The 20,731-nt window shown below is 42.4% G+C and overlaps 1 protein-coding gene across 1 annotated transcript in view; it reads right to left on the minus strand.

The window, feature by feature from the left end:
* MCF2L2 (MCF.2 cell line derived transforming sequence-like 2) overlaps positions 1-20,731 on the minus strand; it is a 257,039-nt gene that overhangs the window by 118,132 nt on the left and 118,176 nt on the right. The window contains exons 9-13 of the mRNA XM_047100288.1: positions 20,032-20,146; positions 19,195-19,314; positions 10,886-11,077; positions 8,292-8,483; positions 347-524 (exon numbers count right to left, since the gene is read on the minus strand). Coding sequence (XP_046956244.1) covers positions 347-524; positions 8,292-8,483; positions 10,886-11,077; positions 19,195-19,314; positions 20,032-20,146 — 797 coding nt within the window. The remainder of the gene's footprint in view (positions 1-346; positions 525-8,291; positions 8,484-10,885; positions 11,078-19,194; positions 19,315-20,031; positions 20,147-20,731) is intronic.

Raw genomic sequence — 20,731 nt, forward strand, 5'->3', positions numbered from 1 at the left:
AAGGACTTACCTATTGTTTTTATCTTTCCAAACTTTACCACTCCATTGCTAATAGAATCTTGTAAGCATTTTAAAGGTCCTTAATGAAGACTATTTTATGCTGATGTTGTTTGCACATGTATATTATTCTTCTTCTAGACTGTGAGGTCTCCTTGTATCCAGGCACTCAGTTTTTTTACCTAACTCTATAAAGTCTTCAATGCCTGTACTATTTCACATCTGTAGTTTATTTTAAATAATATTTGTCAAAACAACAACCATTATGCATCTTAAGCAATCACAATCTCAACCCTCATGAGCACTGATGAAACATAAAGGCACGAAGCTTCCTCTCCAAATAACCTACCCAAGGTGGAGGGCTGGCTGGTTTTCGGTGACACCCATTTTGGGGAGGACTCAGGATGAGGGGCCACGGGTTGCACCGGGCGAGTCTGTCTGGCTGCCAGTTTCATCAGACTCATTTGCCTCTTGTGAAATATTTCCTGCACATCACCCAGCTTCTGTAGGACTTCCTGGGCTTTGGCCTGCAGGAAAAAAAGCAAATCATGACCAGGTCACTCTGCACTGAGTCTGACGACATGAAGCATTCCCTTTCTCTTGTCTTCCCCTCCTCCTCCAACCCCACCTCCTTCAGGTGACCCTTCCATCCATATACAAATCATTGCACAACTTGTCTTGCACCGGAATTATGCTTCTAAGAGTCTGAATCTCTCACCTTATGGGCAATGATCATATCCTTTTCACCACCATATCTCCATGCCTAGAACACTGCCCAACACAGAGTAGTGCTCAGTAAATATATATTGAGTAGATAAATGTTCACTAAGCCATGTCCATTAATAGTAGAAGAGGATAGGGGCACCTGGGTGGCTTAGTCTGTTAAGCTTCCAACTTTGCTTCCCGTCATGATCTCATGATTCCTGAGTTTGAGCCCCATATCAGGCTTACTACTGTCCGCACAGATCCTGCTTGGGATTCTCTGTTCCCCTCTCTCTCTGCCCCTCCCCCACTTGCACTTTCTCAAAAATAAATAAAACATTTTAAGAAAAAAGAATGAAAATAGTGGAAGAGGATGCCATAGACTATGAATGAAGGGCATCAGGCCACTTTTCTAAACAGGAGGATTTCAAAATAAGAGGTGTATCCTGAATAAAAGCCCTGATGGAGAAAAGAGTTGAAGTGTTCTGGAGGAAAGAGTTGGCTACATCCTGAGGCAGGATCAAGGGAACCACCCAAGGATAAACATTTAAATTTTATTCTGTATGACCCCTTCTCTATAAGTAGTAAAGAAATAAACTGAAAAAAAAAATCAGGGGAAAGATGAAACTCACAGACTTTCCCATAACTGACTATATGCTCTAAGACAGAGGTTCAAAAGAACTAAAAACAAGACTTGGAGGTCTCCGAGTTTCACCAAGGCCTAAATTCTGCAAAATACGTTTCTTCTGGCCTTGCTTCCAGTATGACATCCCTCCAGCTCTGGTGGGTCAAGGGAAGTGGGTAGTCTTTGTCATGACATCTGTCTCCTGTATGATTTAAACCACCAAAGAAAGGACCCAGAATTAGAAGAACTCCACTACCACAAGCCTTCCAGAGTGCCTAATTCTGAAAGTACAGACTCAGCACACTCAGGGAGGAGGTTGCCACATTTTGCAACTGGAATAGTACATTTGTCTTTTTTTGTTTGTTTGTTTTTTAAATGCTTATTTATTTTTGAGAGAGATAGGGTGTGAGAGGAAGAGGCTCAGAGAGAGAGAGGGAGACACAGAATCTGAAGCAGGCTCCAGGCCCTGAGCTGTCAGCACAGAGCTTGATGCAGGGCTTGAACTTACGAAGTCTTGAACTCATGATCTGATGGCTCAGGTCAGATCATGACCTGAGCCAAAATCGGACGCTTCACCGACTGAGCCATCCAGGCACCCTTACATTTGTCTTTTTTATGCTGGGCCATCTTCTAAGGGAAAGAGCCAAGAGCCCTGAGGGAGGACTGGCACATCAGCTATGGAACAGCTGTAGCCTCAGAGTACTGTCAAGGCTGATGTCTACTCCAAGGTCTAGTGCCGGTCTTACTCCTTGTAGGGTGTAAAATGTGGCTGGTCTGAGTTGAGCTGTGCTCAGTGTAAAATACACACTGGATTTTGAAGACATAGTATGAAAAAAAGAATGTAAAATATCTCATTATTAACTTTGATATTGACTATATATTGAAACAATATTTTGGATATATGTTAAACAAGACATTATTAAAGTTGATTTCACTAGTTTCTTTTTGCTTTTTTAAATGTGGCTACTAGAAAATCTTAAGTCACGTAGAGAGCTTGAGTTATATTTCTATTCAACAGTGCTGGTCTAGACTAGGGGTCAGCAAAATTTTTCTGTAAAGGACCAAACAGTAAATATTTCAGGCTTTGCACACTGGTCTCTGTTACAACTACTGACCTCTGCTATTGTACCATAAAAGCTGTCATAGATAATATATACTACATAAATGAATGAGTGTGGCTGTGCTCTGATGAAACTTTATTTCTAAAAGTAAGTGGCAAGCAGCTTTGGCCCACAGGCAGTAGTTTGCTGACCCCCAATCTAAATTAAGGTGGGGCTTGTGTTTAAAAGGTCTCTTCAGAGAATGTGTGACGGGCCTCAGGAAGCTTGCTGTACAGTGGACTAGAGGTTCTGACAACACAGCTATGAGTCCAGATCGCAAAAGAAACCAAATCCCTTTATGTCAGGGTGATAGCAATGTCAGTTTGCATTTTGGAGGGATGGTGATGAGACAACCCAATGATAAGCTTGAGGAAACGGAAACTGAGACATAGGCATTAACTGCTGCACAAAGATCAAGAAATCTGATTGAAAGAATGTCAAGTTGTTCATGTATGGTATACAGCTCTGATGTGAGGTCAGTGCCACATGCTGGAGCCCAGTGGCTCACCACTTGGACTAGACAGGACCTGAATCACCCTTGCCCTTTTGCATCTCTTCCTGAAGATCCCAGGGTAAACCCTGGAAATGGTCAGGTGGTCAGACGAGACCCTAAATTCCTAAACTCAGGTGAAGGGGAGCCGGTGCAAGATTAACAACTGCATCTCCTCCGTTCCTCTTAACTCTTTTTACTTGCAAATCCATTTTCCATACCACAATCAGAATTATCTTTCCAGGATGTAAGTCTGACCATATAACTTCCCTGTTTAAAAGCCCTGCTGGGGTGTCCCACTGCTTCAGGACAAAGTCCAGACTCCTCATGGAGTAGTCCATGACTCCTCACTGGGCCCTTCATTAATTGACCCTGATTTCCCTCCAGTCTAACCTCCACTAGTTCCCACCCCTCACTCCCACCTCCAGGGGTGGCAGTTACCAAATGCTCTTGTTTCCAGCCTCTCTGCCTTTGCAACTCTTCTTCCTCCCTTTGCTTTTTCTCCCTTAAAAACTCCTATGTGGTCCAAATTTAGGCATCTTCTCCTATGATGTCTTCTTCTTCTTCAGGCTGAGCTGACCTTTGCCTCGTCTACGTGCCCCACTATCCCTTCCATTCCACATGCTCTTGGACCAACACACACTTACCGGAAACACGTTTGTCTTCCACTAAACTGCCAGCACCTTCATTATGGGCATTGTGACTTTCATTATTGTATTCCCAGAATAAAGCACAAACTGGATTCCCAGTGAATATTTATTTTTTTTAATTTCTGTTCTTTTTATTTTTTTTTTAAATTTTTTTCAACGTTTTTTATTTATTTTTGGGACAGAGAGAGACAGAGCATGAACGGGGGAGGGGCAGAGAGAGAGGGAGACACAGAATCGGAAACAGGCTCCAGGCTCTGAGCCATCAGCCCAGAGCCCGACGCGGGGCTCGAACTCACGGACCGCGAGATCGTGACCTGGCTGATGTCGGACGCTTAACCGACTGCGCCACCCAGGCGCCCCAATTTCTGTTCTTTTTAAAAAAATGTTAATTTGTTTATTTTGAGAGAGAGAGAGAGAGAGAGAGCTGTCAGTGCAGAGCCTGACTCTGGGTTCCATTTCAAGGAACTGTGAGATCATGATCTGAGCCAAAATCAAGAGTCTGACGCTTAAACGACTGAGCCACCCAGGTGCCCCCTGCCCCACACAGTGAATATTTAAAGAATTGAATTTTGCTACTTGTTACTGCGATTGTTTAATTACCTAAACTGGGCAGTGAAAGCAAAGGAGGGAGAAAAATCAAAACAGCAGCACCAAGAGGATAGTGCAGAAAGGCACTTGAAGAGCCTCAGACAGACAAGGTGGCTGCTACAAGAACAGCAGTTTACCATGATTTACCATGATTTACCACTTACCATGATGATTACCATGTCTTAAATGTAACAGATTCAACTGTTTAGACATGGAGTACTAGTGTTTTAGAAATAAATTTTATTTTTTCTAATAGTTTTAGAATTACAAAAAAATTACAAAATAGTACAGAGAATTCCCATATAGATCATCCAGTTTCCCCTATTATTAACAGTTTGCATTAGTATGGTACATTTCTTACAACTAATAAAACATTATTGATATGTTATTTTCAGTATTAAAATTATTATAATTAAAATAATAATAATTAAAATTATTATAATTATTATTAAATAAAAGTCCATACTTTATACTTAGATTTCCTTAGTTTTACCTAATGTACTTTTCCGTCCAGGGTCCTATCCAGGATACCAACTTACATGTAGTTGTCATGACTTTTTAGGCTCCTATTGGCTGTGTCAATTTCTCACCTTTTCCTGATTTTTGATGACTTTGACTATTTTGAGGAGTATTGGTCAGATATTTTGTAGCATGTTTCTCAACTGGGATTTATCTGATGTTTTTCTCATGATTAGACTGGAGTTACAGGCTTTGGGGGTAAGACCACGGAAGTAAAGTACCATGTTCATCCATCATATCAAGGGTACATCATATCTACTTAACAACACTGTTGATATTGACCTTGGTCACCTGGCTGAGGTCCTGTGTGTAAAGTCACTTCACTTTTGTTTCTCCTTCTCTGTTCTATACTCTTTGAAAGGAAGTCACTATGTACAGCCCACATTTAAGGGTTGGAAAACTATATTCTACCTCCTCAAGAGCAAAGTATCTACATAAATAATTTGGAATTCTTCATAGGAGATTAGTCTCATCTGCCCCATTTATTTATTTATTCCATCATTTATTCATATCAGAATGGATTCATGGATATATAATTTCTTTGGGGCTGTAATCCAATAGTACTTACTTAATTTTGTTGTTCTAACTGTTCTAGCATTGGTCATCAGTTCTTTTCAGTTGTTGCCTATATCCCATCACTATGGTTTGTTGTTTTATTTTTAGTAGTTCAGTCCGGCACTACAAGATGCTGTAAGATCACCTTACGTATTTCCTGCCCCAGCCCTAGAATCAGCCATTTCTCTAAGAAGCCTAGGTCTCCTTTACTGAAGAATGGTATTAGAAACCAAGATCTCGGTGCTAGGTGTGCTTATTGGCACTGGGGGGTCTCATTGCTTCTAGGCTATCTCAACTGTATATGTATATGTATATGTATATGCATATATACATATATATGTATATGTATACGTATACATATACATATATCTACATCTACATATACATATATCTAGGAATATTTTTATATGTATAGAGTACCAGTTTTGACAATAAAGTCATTACTTCTCAGTGGACAAAACTTTCTTTGACACAACAGGATATTTAAATTTTACAACCTAAAATTTTATTCCAAACCAAAAGAAGTAAAGATGGACTTTGGAGATGTTTTAATCCATTTGACCTACAGGATTTTTCGAAAAATATTTCTCTTATAATCCTCTCCTTCCTTCATGTTTCTGCATATTTCTCAGAGGTGGTTTATTAAGTTTTATTCATTTCCTGGTAGGTGGTATGGTCAGAAAATTCACTGAAGTTGGGCAGCACAGCAGCTGTGGCTACAAATCTCCCTGGTGGACCTGATACACGTATTTGAGCAACTAATGGAGTTGGAGCTGGGTGAGACAGATCTGCCTTAGGAATCTGACCTGGAGCTACCAATACTGGGTCTGCAATGTAGAACCTACACCAGATGGGCCTTGTCTTTGTTCCTTCTGCAAGGAAGTAGAAGGATCTTTGTGTTAGGGGAGGGTATCTGCCTACACATCCCCCACCCCTTACCAAGATCACAGCTTACCACCAAGAGGTTTAAGGGAAAGAACATCATTAACATACAACTCCATACTGAGCTACCCCCACTGTAATCTGCCCACTCTGTCACCTGCCTTCCCACTTGTTCAATAAATATAAATTGGACACCAGGCAAAGGTTAGGCACAAGAATGCAGGGGTGGATGAGGCTCCTGCCCTTCAGGAGCTCCCAGTGTAATAAGCAAGACAGACATTTGAAATAAATAAGTAGATGGGAAGCCTGAGTGGCTCAGTCCATTAAATGTCCGACTTGATTTTGGCTCAGGTCATAATCTCACAGTTCATGAGTTCAAGCCCTACATGGAGCTCTGCACTGAAAGTGGGGAGCTTACTTGGGATTCTCTCTCTCCCTCTCTCTCTGCCCCTCCTCTCTCTCTCTCTCTCTCTCTCTCTCTCTCAAAATAAATAAATAAACTTAAAGAAAAATAAAATAAATAAATAGAGATGCCTGAGTGGCTCAGTCAGTTGAGGATCTGACTCTTGATTTCGGCTCAGCTCATGATCTGAGTGCCATGAGATTGAGCCCAGCATCGGGCTCCACACTGAGCATGGAGCCTGTTTAAGATTGTCTCTTTCCCTTTGCCCCTCTCCCCGGATGGCTGTCTCTCTCCCTCCTGCTAAAATTTAGAGGAAAATTAATTTTCCTCTAAAATTAAATTAATTAATTTTTAAAATAAATAAGTAGAATGTAGTGTGGTATACAACATGTTACAGCAAAGGCTCTTAGCCTGAATTCATGGATGGGCTTTAGGGCATCTCATAAAATTAATTATAAAAGTTACATATGCTGGATATTCCCTATTTGTCACTCTACTACGTCTTCTTTTCCCTGCTTTGTGTCCCAGGAAGCTGACCTGTATGGACTCTGTTGGATAGGCTCACTTGCCTATGGGCTTTTAGTTGGTTTGGCCAAAGGGAAGCACTACCTGGACATCCAAGAGAGGGAGAGAGGAGAGTAGGGATATATATTTCTCCATTAATAGTTGCATTCCTCTGCCCAAGGCCACAACCCTTACTAGGTGCCTGTCACAGTCACAGTTACAGTGCTTCTTGGGTTCCCCTTTGCTCTTTAGGCTTATGGGTGGTAACTGCTTCCATTTTCTTGCTAGCCCCAGGGACCTTCACCATCCTTATTGGGTTCCCTAAATCCTGCCATATCTTTGTAAAAAGTGCCTATATCAAACTCTCTTTAATCACTTTGAGTATGCAGGTCCTGAAAGTATATGAATCAGATTCCATGACTCAAAAGAGGCCTGTGACTCAAAGAAGTAAAGAAGGTGTTACTGAAGAGATACATACAAGGTGGTGGGAATCTCAGAGGAAGGTGTGCCATACAGAATTCTGCTGACTTCACAGAGGAGTGCTCCTCTCAAAATGCAAATCCAATCAAGTTATTCCCCTGTTTAAATCCTTCAGTGGCTTCCCACTGTTCTTAGAATAAAGACCAAACTCCTTAAGATGGCCCACAAAGCCCACCTCATCTGCCCCTCTCTTATCTCACCCCAAACACCCTTCCTTTGCTCTCTGTACTCCAGTCACCCTGACCTTTGGGTTCTGCACTTGTAACAGACTCCCTCCAGGCCTGTGTCCTCTGCACATGCTGTTACTTCTAATCTGGAAAGGCTCCCCCATCATCTCTACACATTCTCCAGGCCTTGGCTCAAGTATTCTCAGTCCAGGTCAAGTTTTTCTATCACATGCTCAGCAGGATCCCAAATCCCTCCTCCAGAACACTTATCTTAACCTGTAACACATTCTTATGTTTTGTGTTTGACATTTATTAATGTCAGCCTCTCCTATTAGGTTCCATCAGAGATGAAAGAATGTCTATTATTGCTGTGCCCTCAGCACAGTATGTGGTATATCAGAGACGCTGATGAGTATTTGTAGAGAAACGAATGACTGAGAGTGATATTTGGGTGAGACTGTGAAGGGTATTTGCCAGGAAGCACAGACCAAGAGTCTAAGAGGCCACCTCAGAACACAGGAATTGGTGAACCTGCTCAGTACATCCTACCCAGACTTTCTTAAGCAATAGTCAAAAGGCCCCCAGTGCTTCTTTCCAACCACAAGATTAAAATAACCCAGAAACATTACCTTTAGGTCAAGGGTGAGTATCAACTCGAACTGGCTGTAAAACTCCATGTGGCTGGGCAAGTGGTACTCCTTCGCAGTGCCCAGGAATGCCTCAATGTCGTTCAAGGCAATGTCAACTCCCTCTCGTGACTGGCACTTGTCTACAGCTTGGGAAGCCAAAAGGTAGATTCCTGCTTCACACCATTGGCTGACCTTTTCAAAAGAAACACAGTGCCCTATGCAGTCAGCCTGACCACAACCCTCAGGAGGTCTGAGCTCATCTGTGGTCTAGAAGGATCCTAAGACAACAGGAAATTGTCATGGGACAACATAAACTTCAGAGGTCTAACCACTGTCAATGCAACTACAAGGTGGACAAGCCCAAACTAATTTTACATCTGTCCACATCTCAGGAAAGTCATCCAGTCAGTAAAAAAGAATCGTATAAACATTCTTCTCTCTTCCACAGACAGTAATTGCTACATCTCCAAAAGGAGAGAGTTAGGTATTCCTAAGTTTGACTTAGGTTTGACTGTGGAGAAATGTAACCAATGACTTTTCAGGTTTACATTCTAGGCCATTCATTGTGCATCCTAACTGGTTACGAGACCATAGGGTGACAAATGAGACATTAGACCTGGACTCTACACGTCTTCCTAGGGAAGGGAACATCCCTTTTAACAAAAACACTACTTTTCTCTGTCCACATTTGTATTTACTGGTATTTGTCTTTCCTAGGGAAGCATGAAAGAATGCAAAGCTTTGTAACTCACAACAGCAATACTCAAACTTTTTCCAGAATGCTGGGATGAAGTCAGATAGGTGATGAATTCTAACAATTTAATTTTTTAAAGACTTAAACAGAAAGACAGGGACCCTTGTGCTGCCAGAATATTTATGTATAACGAGGCTGCCAGTGCAAGCACATCTGCATTTCCATTTACCATGTGACCTGAAAAGCTACGTAAAATAACTATACAGGGGGAAAAAGAACAAAAGGGAGCACTCCAGAGTAGTTATCTCTAAGTGGGAAAATTATAGGCAACTTAAGTTTGTATATTTTTCCCTAAATTCCTTATGCTGAATGTGTACTACTTTTAGAATAACAAAACAAAATAAAGATATTTAAAAATTAATGATTACCAATGTGTAGGGATAAGGAGGGGGATGGCATGTGTAGATGCCCATAAGAAACTTTTTTCCTTCTCCTTCCTACATTTTTGGATTTTCAAAATAATATAAATCATGCTTTAGTATATAATGTGAAAACTTTCTCTTAAAACATACCTAGATCTGCAGAAAACATTAAGCTGGGGTCTTCTGCAGAGTCACAGCAGATGCTTGCTCTCCCAGACACACACACACACACACACGCACACACACACACACACACCAGCATTAGGTTATTATCTCTAGAGCAGATATGGAGTGAGAAAAACAGCAGCTGATCCTGCAGAGTTTAGCACACAGGACAGACTATGCACCAGGCCCTTAGGAGCCACTTGCTTCTGGAACAGCTGTATTTCATTGATACTAAAATCCCTTTGGCATTGGCATGATATAAACAGCCTGGGCGAGTGGCCCTGGCCATCAGAGAGAAACAGTTATGGGAATGGAGCATGCTGACTCATGGCCGTGAGCCACATGCTGCCTGCAAACAGCTGACAGGGAAGGCTCCAGAAGTCACTGCCCCTGCTGACCGGGCACCTGCCTCAGAGATCACCACTGAAGGGCACCAGAGCTCCACCCATTCCCTGTGAGCCCTCTGCACACAGTGTTGCTGTCTAATCTAGGGAGCCTCGGGTTTGGAATTTGGCAGTCCTGACTTCAAATCTGCAATCCCCTATTTTTACCCCAGGTATGTCGTAAGCAGTCACGTATCCCAGAGTTTCTCGGTGTTGTCCCTGTACCACCTGCACCAGAATCACCTGGGGACTTGGCGGAAATACTGATTCCTGGGCATCATCCTAGACTCACTGAATCTGAGTCTTCAGAATGGTACATTAGAGAATCTGCAATTATAGCAAACTGATTCTCATGTATTAAATGTTGTGAACCATTGACTTCACCATGATGGATATCAGTTTCTGCCTCTGTAAAATAATGCCATTAATACTTTCCTCACAGGTTGTCTTGAGGAAATAATTAGATGACATAATAGATGACATAATTATACTTCTGGCAGGAACATAGTAGGTACTCAATAAATGGCAGGTAGGAGTGTATAATGGTCATAATTACTTCAGTTTCTCCAAAAGGATTAATAATCTGATGCCTATATATGAGAAGCACTTTGCAAATATAGTGCTTGGTTCTCTGTCTGAAGGGGAATCAAGAAATGTCCCATGGGCCAAAACACGCTCTAAGTCCAGGTCTACACAGAGGAAAATGAATGTTAGTTCACTCTAATGGGATATGGTGGGATGGTGGGGGCACTTTTACCTCCAATGCCTCTATGACCTAGAATCTTCACAGCTTTTAATGCCTCTTGAGCACTATTTCATAAGAAGTACATTATCCTCTCAGCAATATTGTGGGGCAGGGAGGATGAGTATGATTAAGACTGTTTTGCAGAAAATTTAGCAAACATCAGGTCATGGCTTTGCTGTGCTCACCTTGTCCAGTTGTCTATGCAACTCCAAGGACTTTTCTAAAATGTCATATTTTTTCTTGTTTTCATTGATGAAGTCATCGCAGAGGTGCCTGAGCTCTACACACCTGGGTCGGATGGAGTCTGCCGCATAGTGGTGGCTTTGGATGAGCTGGTCCCCAATTACTGCAAGCAGCTGGGCCTTTTCCAAGGGCTCCTGTGAAGTGAACGTCCAAACCAAGCATCAGAAGCCAGGTCATGGTGAGGCTGATATTTGCCTACTGTGTGCTCCAAATCAGGAACAACTTAGGGAGATGTTGATTCAGGTCTTAAGCTGAGAGTCGGAGCTGGGGAACCTGGGAAAGCTCTGTGGCAGTTTGAAGTCTCCAGGAAGTCTAGCCTAGTCCAGGGTCACCTGCACCTTGAAGAAGAGCAAGCCATTCATTCAAATGTTTGTTGAGTTCTGGGTGAGGCACTGAGACTCTAGTGGTAACAAGCCATGATTTTCAGTCTAATGGAGAACTCAGATTATTAAATAAATTATACCCGTAATTCAATTATTACAACTGTGATAAGTTCTTGGCAGAAGAGCATGAAGTGTTATACTGACCAGAACTGGAGACTCTGAATTCTCCTATAAACTAAATGGAAAAGTAAAAGGATCAGACATGTGACATGAGGCGAGAGTAGAGTTAGCTGAATTTGGGAAACTGGTAAAGATCTGGTTTGGACAACTCTGAGGGATCATGAAACTTTAAGAAATATGTTTATCTAAACCCCTTCATGTGACTCACAGGATCCCACTCTGCTCTGAATTCATCTGACCAGAAACCACGCCTCCTACCTCTCCCTGCATGGCTTGCTTTGTTCTAACCACGTGTGCCATGTTTTTCTGTTTCTAATTCATTCATCACATATTACTGAGGACCTTCCAAATGCCAAACACTGTCATGTTAGGGGTTTGGTGGTAAAGCAGCTAAAATCCCTGCCCTCGTGAAGCTTACATGTTAATAGAACACACAGGCAATAAACAATTAGATATGTAGATTATATAATATCTTAATTGGTGATGAGTGCTATAGAGAAAGATCAAATCGGGAGAGAAGGGCAGAGAGTACTGGTAAGGAGTTATTTTAAGTAGGATGGTGAAAGAAGGACTCACTGAGAAGGTGCTATCCAAGTGGTGCCAAAGCGTTAGCATAGCAAGACAGAGACCACTGTCCTTGCAAGGCCTGTTTGTAAGGTTAGGCCTTGGGTGCCATCTAGGAATGTCAGGAGGGTTCCTGCCATCCCCTAATAAGAATGGCTCACTGTGCCATTTGTACAAACAATATGCTTTACACTAAACCCCTGCTTTCTTTCTGGGAGTAGAGAATTCTGGTATATGCCAGGCAGAAGATACCTATGTGACCAGCCCCCAACAAAAACTGGGCACTGAGCCCCGAATGAGCTTCCCTGATAGACAACATTTCACAATAGTGTCACAATCCTTTGCTGGGGAGATCATCGGATGGGACTCCACTGGAAAAGGAATCTTGGAAGCTTGTATCTGATTCCCAACAGACTTTGCCCCATGCACTTTTCCCATGTTGATTTTGCTTGGTATCTTTTCACCGTAATAAATCATAACCACGAGTACAATTATGTGCTGAGTCCTGAGTCCTCCTAGCAAATCTTCAAGTCTGAGTGTGGCCCTGGGAACCCCTGACACAGAAAAGTCAAGGCCTGAGGTGAGGAACAACCCATGCTGTACTTGGTAGGGACATGTTTGACATATTCAGGCAGCAGGAGGAGGCCACCTGGAACAGAGAAAGCAAACAGGAAAGGAGTAGGAGACATAATCAGAAGAAAGAGGGAGACTGGATTGGGGAGGGCCCTGATGCCACTGTGAGCACTTCAGCTTTTACTCATTATGATGTGGGAAGCACTGGAGGGTTCTGAAGAGAGGATCTCATTCATATTTTTAAAAGGATGGCTCCTGCTGTAGTGTTGAGAACAGCAGAGAAGAGGAAAAGCAGCGAGGCCAGCTGGTGTCTCCTGTAGTAATCCAGGTAGGAGGGATGGTTTAAACAAGGCTGGCAACCAAACTAGCCCCTGTCTCAGGGTCCTTCCCTTGGATGCTTCTCCCAGGTTGGCTCACCTCCTCACAGGACCTTCCCTGATTACTGCATCTAAATCATTCCCGGCAACACACCCACCCAGGCCCTCTCTCTCACTTCGTTTTCATTTTTTTTTTAACAGCACTTGACCTCTACCTGAAAGTATCTTCTTTGTTTACTTTAACATATGATTCTCTCATACTCCACCCACCACTACCAATACGTAAGTTCCATGAAAACACTTAGAAGCACCTCATAAATATTTGATCAATAAAATGTTATTAGCCAGTGAACTAGAAGATATAGTGATATACTTGGCTGGAATTGTGTGAAAAAACATTGACCCGTGAGTCAGCACAGATGACTTCCATGCTTCCAAAGGTCTCCAGGAGCTGAGAGGCCATGTGCACCCTCGTGACTACGTTAAACATTCCAGTAAGATGCATTTGCCCTAGTTTAACTTTTTATAGTAACACAAGGAGTTATGATGACTCCAGGTGATGACCCTGCCCCTCTCTCAACTTACAGTGGTTTCTGGTTTCAACAATCTCAAAAACACTGCCCCTTTCCTGGGCCAGTCATTCACCAAACTCTGCAGAGCCCATATCCTTCTTAGCAACTTTGTCGAATTCTGAGCCCTTCTCCAGGGCAAGAACTGTATGTTCTTGCCTTTCTGCTTTCTGACCAGGACAGCTGGTCTCTTTGCTTTCCTTCAGGCTCTCCTTCAAATCATGCTCCATAATTCTGATGAAACAGCAACTCCATTATAGCGTCTCATCATGTCTACATCACTGCCATGCCTCAAATCCTTCCCTGGATCCCGACAGTCTTCATAAGAAAAGTTCAAACTTCTGAGCAATGCAGAGGGCCTTTCATTACCTGGTCATGCCTGTGTCTCTCCCTCCTCCATCTCCTCACCCCCAACTGTAACCCAACTAATGACCTGTTCATAGTTCTCCAAATATTCAGGCAGCTTTGGGCCTCCATGCCTTCTCTGCTTGCTCCCTCTGCCTAGAAAGCCCCATCCTTCCCTCACCACTACCCCGCACCCCCAACTCACCTCCTGATACACCTACACTCCTCTGGAGCTAACTGTACATCACCCATCAGAGTTCACCTTCTCCACAAAGCTTTCTCTAACTCCACCATTTAATTTTGATGCCTCTCCTCTGTGCTCCCATAACACTCTGTGCCTTTCTTGATCAGAGCACATACTTCACTATATTGTGATCACTGATGTATTGCCTGGGCTAATGCCGCAGACCCTTGTGAGCATGAACCAGCTCTTATTTAGCCTAAAACGTGCCATGAGGAACATATTAGGTACTTAGGAATAAATGATTGTTGTACAAAACAAAACTGAGTAATGATATGGGAATAAAGTGACACAAATCAAGCAGTAGCTATTTAAAAGAACTCAGGTTTAAATACCCAGTGCATTTGGTCTGCCCAGCAAAGGCCAGATGGTCACCACTGCATAGAAAAGGTCAGAATGCTAACTCCTCAGGCAGTGATTTTTAAATGTTTTGCTCACTGTAGTGTCCTCATAACTTAGAACAGCACTTGGTATATAGTAGTAGAAGATCAACAAATATTTGCAAAATGAATGAAGAATGAATGAGACACTCTTACTAGAACTGCTCAGCCACTGCAGGTTGAACATAGGAAACATTCCATAGCACAGTTTGCCCCACTACCTCTGTGATGTTAATGAAAATAACTAATATTCATGGAGACCTTACTATAGGCCAGGCACTATTCTGAATGCTTAAGTTGACTGTTTCTTTTACTCCTTACCACAGACCCTTTGACATAGGCCCTGTTTAACAAAAGGGAAGTAGAGGCACAAATGGTCCAAAGTGACCCAGGTAGGAAAGAGAAGAGCCAGGTTTCAAACTCAGGCAGTCTGGCTCCAGAATCTAGTTCTGACCAACACACACACAGAAAAATGGCTGCATTTGTTCTGCCTAGGCTTAGAGACCTCATTTGGCTGATCAAATTCTGATTTTCATTGGGTTTGTCAACCTGTCTGATTCCAGTCAAATATAGAAACATGAAAACTTCGCAAGGAAGTCTGTTGCCTTTTTTTTAAAAGTCCAGCTGCCAAATTTATTACGAATAGCACAAATTTGGGGTGCCTGGGTAGCTAAGTCAGTTAAGACTCAGACTTCGGCTCAGGTCATGATCTCATCACTTGTGAGTTCCAGCCCCACATTGGGCTCTGTGCTGATGGCTCAGAGCCTGGAGCCTGCTTCAGATTCTGTGTCTCTGTCTCTCTGCCCCTTCCCTGCTCACGCTCTGCCTCTCTCCCTCTCTCTCTCTCAAAAATAAATAAACATTTTAAAAATTAAAAAAAAAAAAGAAAAGCACAAGTTTTCTGGGCCTAGGAAACTTCACCACAGGAAATTTCCCAAGTGCTTTGTAGTGATCACAGCCTGCCCTTTGCTTGGCATGCAGCATCTCACCCTTCAGAACTGTTCTTAAAACACCAAGATGTTGGAAGAGAGGTGTGAGTAGGAGGTCCAGATGGGTCTTGGGAAAAGATCCGTACATATAGCTCAGGAGCCACACTGGATGGCTAGAAGATCACTGTACTGAAATGAATGGGTAATAATAATAGCTTCCAGGTTCTGATTATCTACTATGCTCCAGGCACTCAATCCTTATGAAATCTCTACCTCATTTCATCTTCACAGGGAACAGGAATGATTATTAACAGTTTATAAGATGAGGGGATGTGTTCGGAAAGACTAAGAAACTTGACTAAGGGCACACAACTGGTGGTTGTTAGAGCAAAGATTTTAATCCACTCTTGTCTGGCTCCAACGCCTGTGTCTTGTCGCCTCCTAGCCCTCTTGGCCTCCTTGCATGTGCTATAAATGATGGCTGCACAGCCATGACTGTTAAATCCTTCAGGTGCCTTCAAAGAACTTTGCTGTAACCCACCCCCCACACACAAATTGCAGCTTTTTAGTCTATACACCTTCTGCTGAAGAAAATCCGGTGAAAACCCACCAAAGTAAAAGAAATAATGAGAAAGAAATGGCTGAAATCTGGTGTTCTGAACACAAGCCAGCCTGTCATCTTTGAGATGCCAAGAATTCCAGAATGCTAGATGGTCAAGTTGCAGCATGTAATTCAGAAACCCTTATTGTAATAACAGCTTATTTTCCCCCATATTCTACTGCTATGACAGATCAAAGTGTCTACTGTGAAAGAAAATGATGAGAAAGGGTGATGCTCTGTGTCAAGGAACCCAGAATGAACCCACAGATAATGGCCTAGGAATGGAATATACATATGGAGAAGTGGGACAGATGAAACAAGAAAGGCAAAAAGTTAATGGCTGTTCAAACTGAGCGTACACATGGGAGTTCATTGTACTAGTTGATCTACTTTTGTGTGTGTTTGAAATTTTCCATTAAAAAAAAAAGCCATGCCCCTCCAGCTAGATTTATATCCCTAGAAGGTTACTGATCTGGGTTCCAAGCCTTCTTGAACACGTACTGTAACTGCTGGCCCCTGGATGTGTGGGGAGAGGTCAAGGCTGAAATCAGGTTGGTTCCCCTGTCCTGTCCTTGTCTGCTCCCTGATGACCCATCACCAAGTGCCCCGACATGCCTTACAGCCAAAACCCTAGAGTAAATTCTACTTTTAAAGAAGTAAGAGTAGGGGCTGAAACCACCACTGTTTCTCAGAATTATAAACGAGCGCTCAAAAGATTGCCAAACTGTCAAACCAGACAAAGGTAAAAGAATGAGTTCAGTAAGCACGTGGCAGGAGTCTGGTCAGTGAGTTGGCTCAGAGGTTACCCATGAGGATGATATCACTGTACAGAATAAGGAAGTTGGCAACAACCCAGATATTAGTGAGTGGCTATGCCAGGAGGGAAGGTGACCCCTGAGTACTGAGTGAAGGATAAACCCAAGCAGGTTTTGGTAGACTAGCCAGACATCACCTTGTTCCTTTAACACTTTGCAGGACAAATGGAAAGGCTACCCAAGCCTTTATCATCTGAAGAAACACTGCCTCTTAGAAGTCTGAGGGAAGACAGTTAAAAAGGTCCTGGTTATGATAGGATAGCTTTTTTGGTTCATCTAAAGGCAGAGAAATAGGTCTACTGTATCCCTTGGAACATAAGTTAAAAGCTGGATAAGTAAGGCACAGGATGGGTAAAACGAATGTGCCTGGGCTCTGCAGGTCATCTGCAGTGGGTTAGTCTACCTGGTTCAGGTACTTTGCCCATGAAAGATGAATCATGGGTTCACAGAGCATTCCTGTGTCCCATGACCATAGGTTTCTCCCCTAGCTCTAATCAGCGGCCTCTAAAGTATGTACCAAAGATTGCAAGTCCAAGGAGGTAGGCAGAAGAGAGAAAGTGGTTGCAGTCATGCAGATCCAGCCAAGCTAGTAGTGATTTAAAGCCCAACCCAGACTATCCTCCAATGAATTCCACTGAAATAAAACCCAATCCTCATCATCATCACTCTCACCTTGTTCCTTTATGGCTCACTAAGTTCCAGACACATTCCTTGAACTCATCAGCCTCATTCTTGCCTCAAAAGCTTCATACTTGAGACTTCTCTGCCTTGTATGCTATTCCCCAAATCTTTGCAAGGCTATCCAGAGCTCAGTTCAAAGGACACTTCCTCAGAGAGACCTTTCCTGACTACCTGGGCTAAAGTAGCACCCCCAGTCACTTATATCCTGTTATTTTCTTCATACCATTTGTCATTATCTGACATTAGTATTTGATCACTTTTTGCTTCTCTCTCTCTCCCTCTCTCTCTCCCTCTCCCTCTCCAGCAGAATGTAAATTCAGTGAGAGCAGGGTCTTAACTGCCTGGTTTGCCACCATATCCATGGAACCTAGGATAAGGAATACCTGGTAATGAATGAACTCCTTCAGGTCAGTAGCTACTTTCATTCATATATATGCTATGACCACATTTTTCAAACCCAAAATATAAGGACTGAGCTTGGTGAGGCTTTTTTTCCCCTAATATATGAATGTATATAAGTGAAAATACATAGTAAAATAATGAGATCTCTTGAAAAGAACTGAAATTACATAAAATTGGGACTGTCTTGGGGAATCTGAGATACATAGTCATTACATACACAAAATTCAATGTTTCTGATCACTCATGCCTACAGCACTAAAATGTTTAGCTTCAAATGATCACTGATAACAGAAGGAGTACTCACAGGGAAGGATGAGATTCCTGAGTGAGAGTCTGGGTATACAGGTGGGTCCATGTATTCACACATGTGCAGAAGCACCCCCAGCTCAGAATCCACAACTGATAGCTCTTAGGGTCAGAGTGAACCTGGTTTGTATTTGTTACTTCTCCTTTGGCAGGAGGGGTATGTCTCTAACTATAATGTGCATGTCATTCACCTAGGAATCTTATTAAAATGCAGATTCTGATTCTGAGGTGGGGGGGCGTGCCTGATATTCCATATTTCTAACAAGTTCTCACTCAGGTGACATCTATGCACTGGCCAGAGGACCACACTTTTTGAAGCAAATCTCTAATATTACAAAATTACCATCTGGAAAACATGCATATAGATTAGCTCAGAAAGGAAGTGCTAATCATCAAGGACATAGTCCCCAAGAGACACAAATATAGAGAATCTAATTTAAGAATAGCAGAAAAGAACTTTTCTGGAAAGAGAGGACTCGGCTTTCTTAATTTGTAATAACCCAAATTTGTAAGGACTTGAAATAGAATCATTCCTACCTGCTGACTTGTGTGCAGATCTGGGAAACTGTCTAATGCTGGTATGAGAATTGTGAAACACATATTCTTTTACAAGTTTGATATTGACAACTTTTGGGGCATTTGAAAGGAGAAAGCTTTGCCAGCTCTATGTAGCAGCAGAACTGATGTGGAGCAATTTCCTCCTTCTCACCATTCTGCTTGTTATAAAACTAGTTGGTTTTTTTTTCTGGTTTCCCCTTTTCAAGTTTCCCCTCCTTACCACCAACTCCCACCCCTACATCCTGCCAGTAGATAATGTGCCCACTATGACCTTTCCTCCCGTTGCTTCTGTACCAGCAGGCAAGTCTACTGGAACCCTCCCCCTACCTGGCAGTGTGGTGACTGGAAAGGCAGGATTTGGGCATTCCTGTGTCCTTCAGCAACCTTCCAACAATCATGAGTGGACATGATCTGTCACTGTCCCCAGCAATTTCCTTCCCAGTCCATACAAACAGCAAAAAACAAACCTGGCCTTTTCCTTCCAGTTTTTTGTGTTCCTTAAGAAGTTGCTCCACACGTATCACACTGTCTCCGATGTCTGTAAACTCTGCCTGCTCTGCCAACAAATTGTCCAGGGCACGCTTAACCTATAAGACACATTAGAACATCCAGAAATAAGCCATGAGCACCTCTCTGGAGGTATAGGTTTGTATACTCTAAGAAAACTTGAAAATCCAAACAGGATTCAGGACTTTTATGTATCTACATATACATTTTTTTTTAAGTTCATTAGCTTTTAGATTAAGCTTGGGGCAGGGGTGGAAAGGGGAGTTTGGTGTTGAGATACATGTAGATGAAACAGTAAAACCACCTTTACAGATTATCAATCAAAAAGAAAGATAAACCTCGGGGTGCCTGGGTGACTCAGTTAGTTAAATGTCTGACTCTTGGTTTCGGCTCAAGTCATAATCTCATGGTTTGTGGATTTGAGCTCCTCATTGGGCTCCATGCTGACAGTGCAGAGCCTTCTTGGGATTCTCTCTTCCTCTCTCTGCCCCTCCTCCCTTCTCTCAGCCCCTCCCCCTGCTTGCTTGTGTTCTCTAAATAAATAAACAAACAAATAAACATTTTTAAAAAGGAAGATAAACCATACACAAAATGTCATGTATGTCAACAGGAAAATGGGATTCTAGAACATTGCTACCCCACTGAAAAAGGAAGAAGAGAATGATCAATGAGGAAGCAAGAATATAAGGAGGGGGCTGGGTTAGTGAGGACACTCAATATCCATAGTCCAAGGGGGAAGAGAGAACCAAAAGTCACTGAACCATGAAAGGAAGTTCTATTACACAAGAAAATAACACCTCATGAAAATTGTGCTCAAAGTGTTGTAGTTGTAGGCATTGACTAAGCTTCAAGTGATGCTCGGACCAAAACTGATTAAAGGCTTTTTCTGTCTCATCCAATTGAAGTAATAACCTGTCAAGAAAGAATGAGAAAGTGATATTGTGGTTAGTGTTCATTTCCACATGAGTCCATGTAGGCTTATGTAGATAGCCCTTATGTTTCCAGTCAGTGATATTAATTGTGGGAATCTCCTTATTATACATATGTCTGTCACCTATGACTTTTTCATGATTCATCTGGCTCCCACATTTTCCATTTTTCAATCAGGGATACCCTCAGAACGAAGCAGAAACTTCACTTCAGATGCAGCTGCTGTGCTTTCAAATGTGTCCCTAGGTAACCTTACCTATGTGCCTTTCGTTTTCTACTGGTGAGACGATAGGTGTGTAAAGTACAGCACCCAACGAACTGTTATTTAGAAATAAAGATAAATAAACACTACCATCTCCCTTGAAATCCTGGGATGAAAGTTATAGCACAAAGCATGGTGGGGGGAGGGGGGGCAGGACAGCATTCTTACAAAAAGATCTCTGTAGATGGATACCATCTTTTTGCCTTTGTTGTCTCAAATATTATTCTTTCCTGACTCCAGCAAGATCCAGTGTAACCGTACCAATCTGTTTTTGGTTATTTCTGATCATTGAGTTCTACATATCC

This window comes from Lynx rufus, unplaced genomic scaffold (assembly GCF_022079265.1).
Source record: "Lynx rufus isolate CCGP_SWC_20201006 ecotype Redwood Valley unplaced genomic scaffold, mLynRuf1.p SCAF_5, whole genome shotgun sequence".
In the NCBI taxonomy this organism is placed as follows: Eukaryota; Metazoa; Chordata; class Mammalia; order Carnivora; family Felidae; genus Lynx; species Lynx rufus.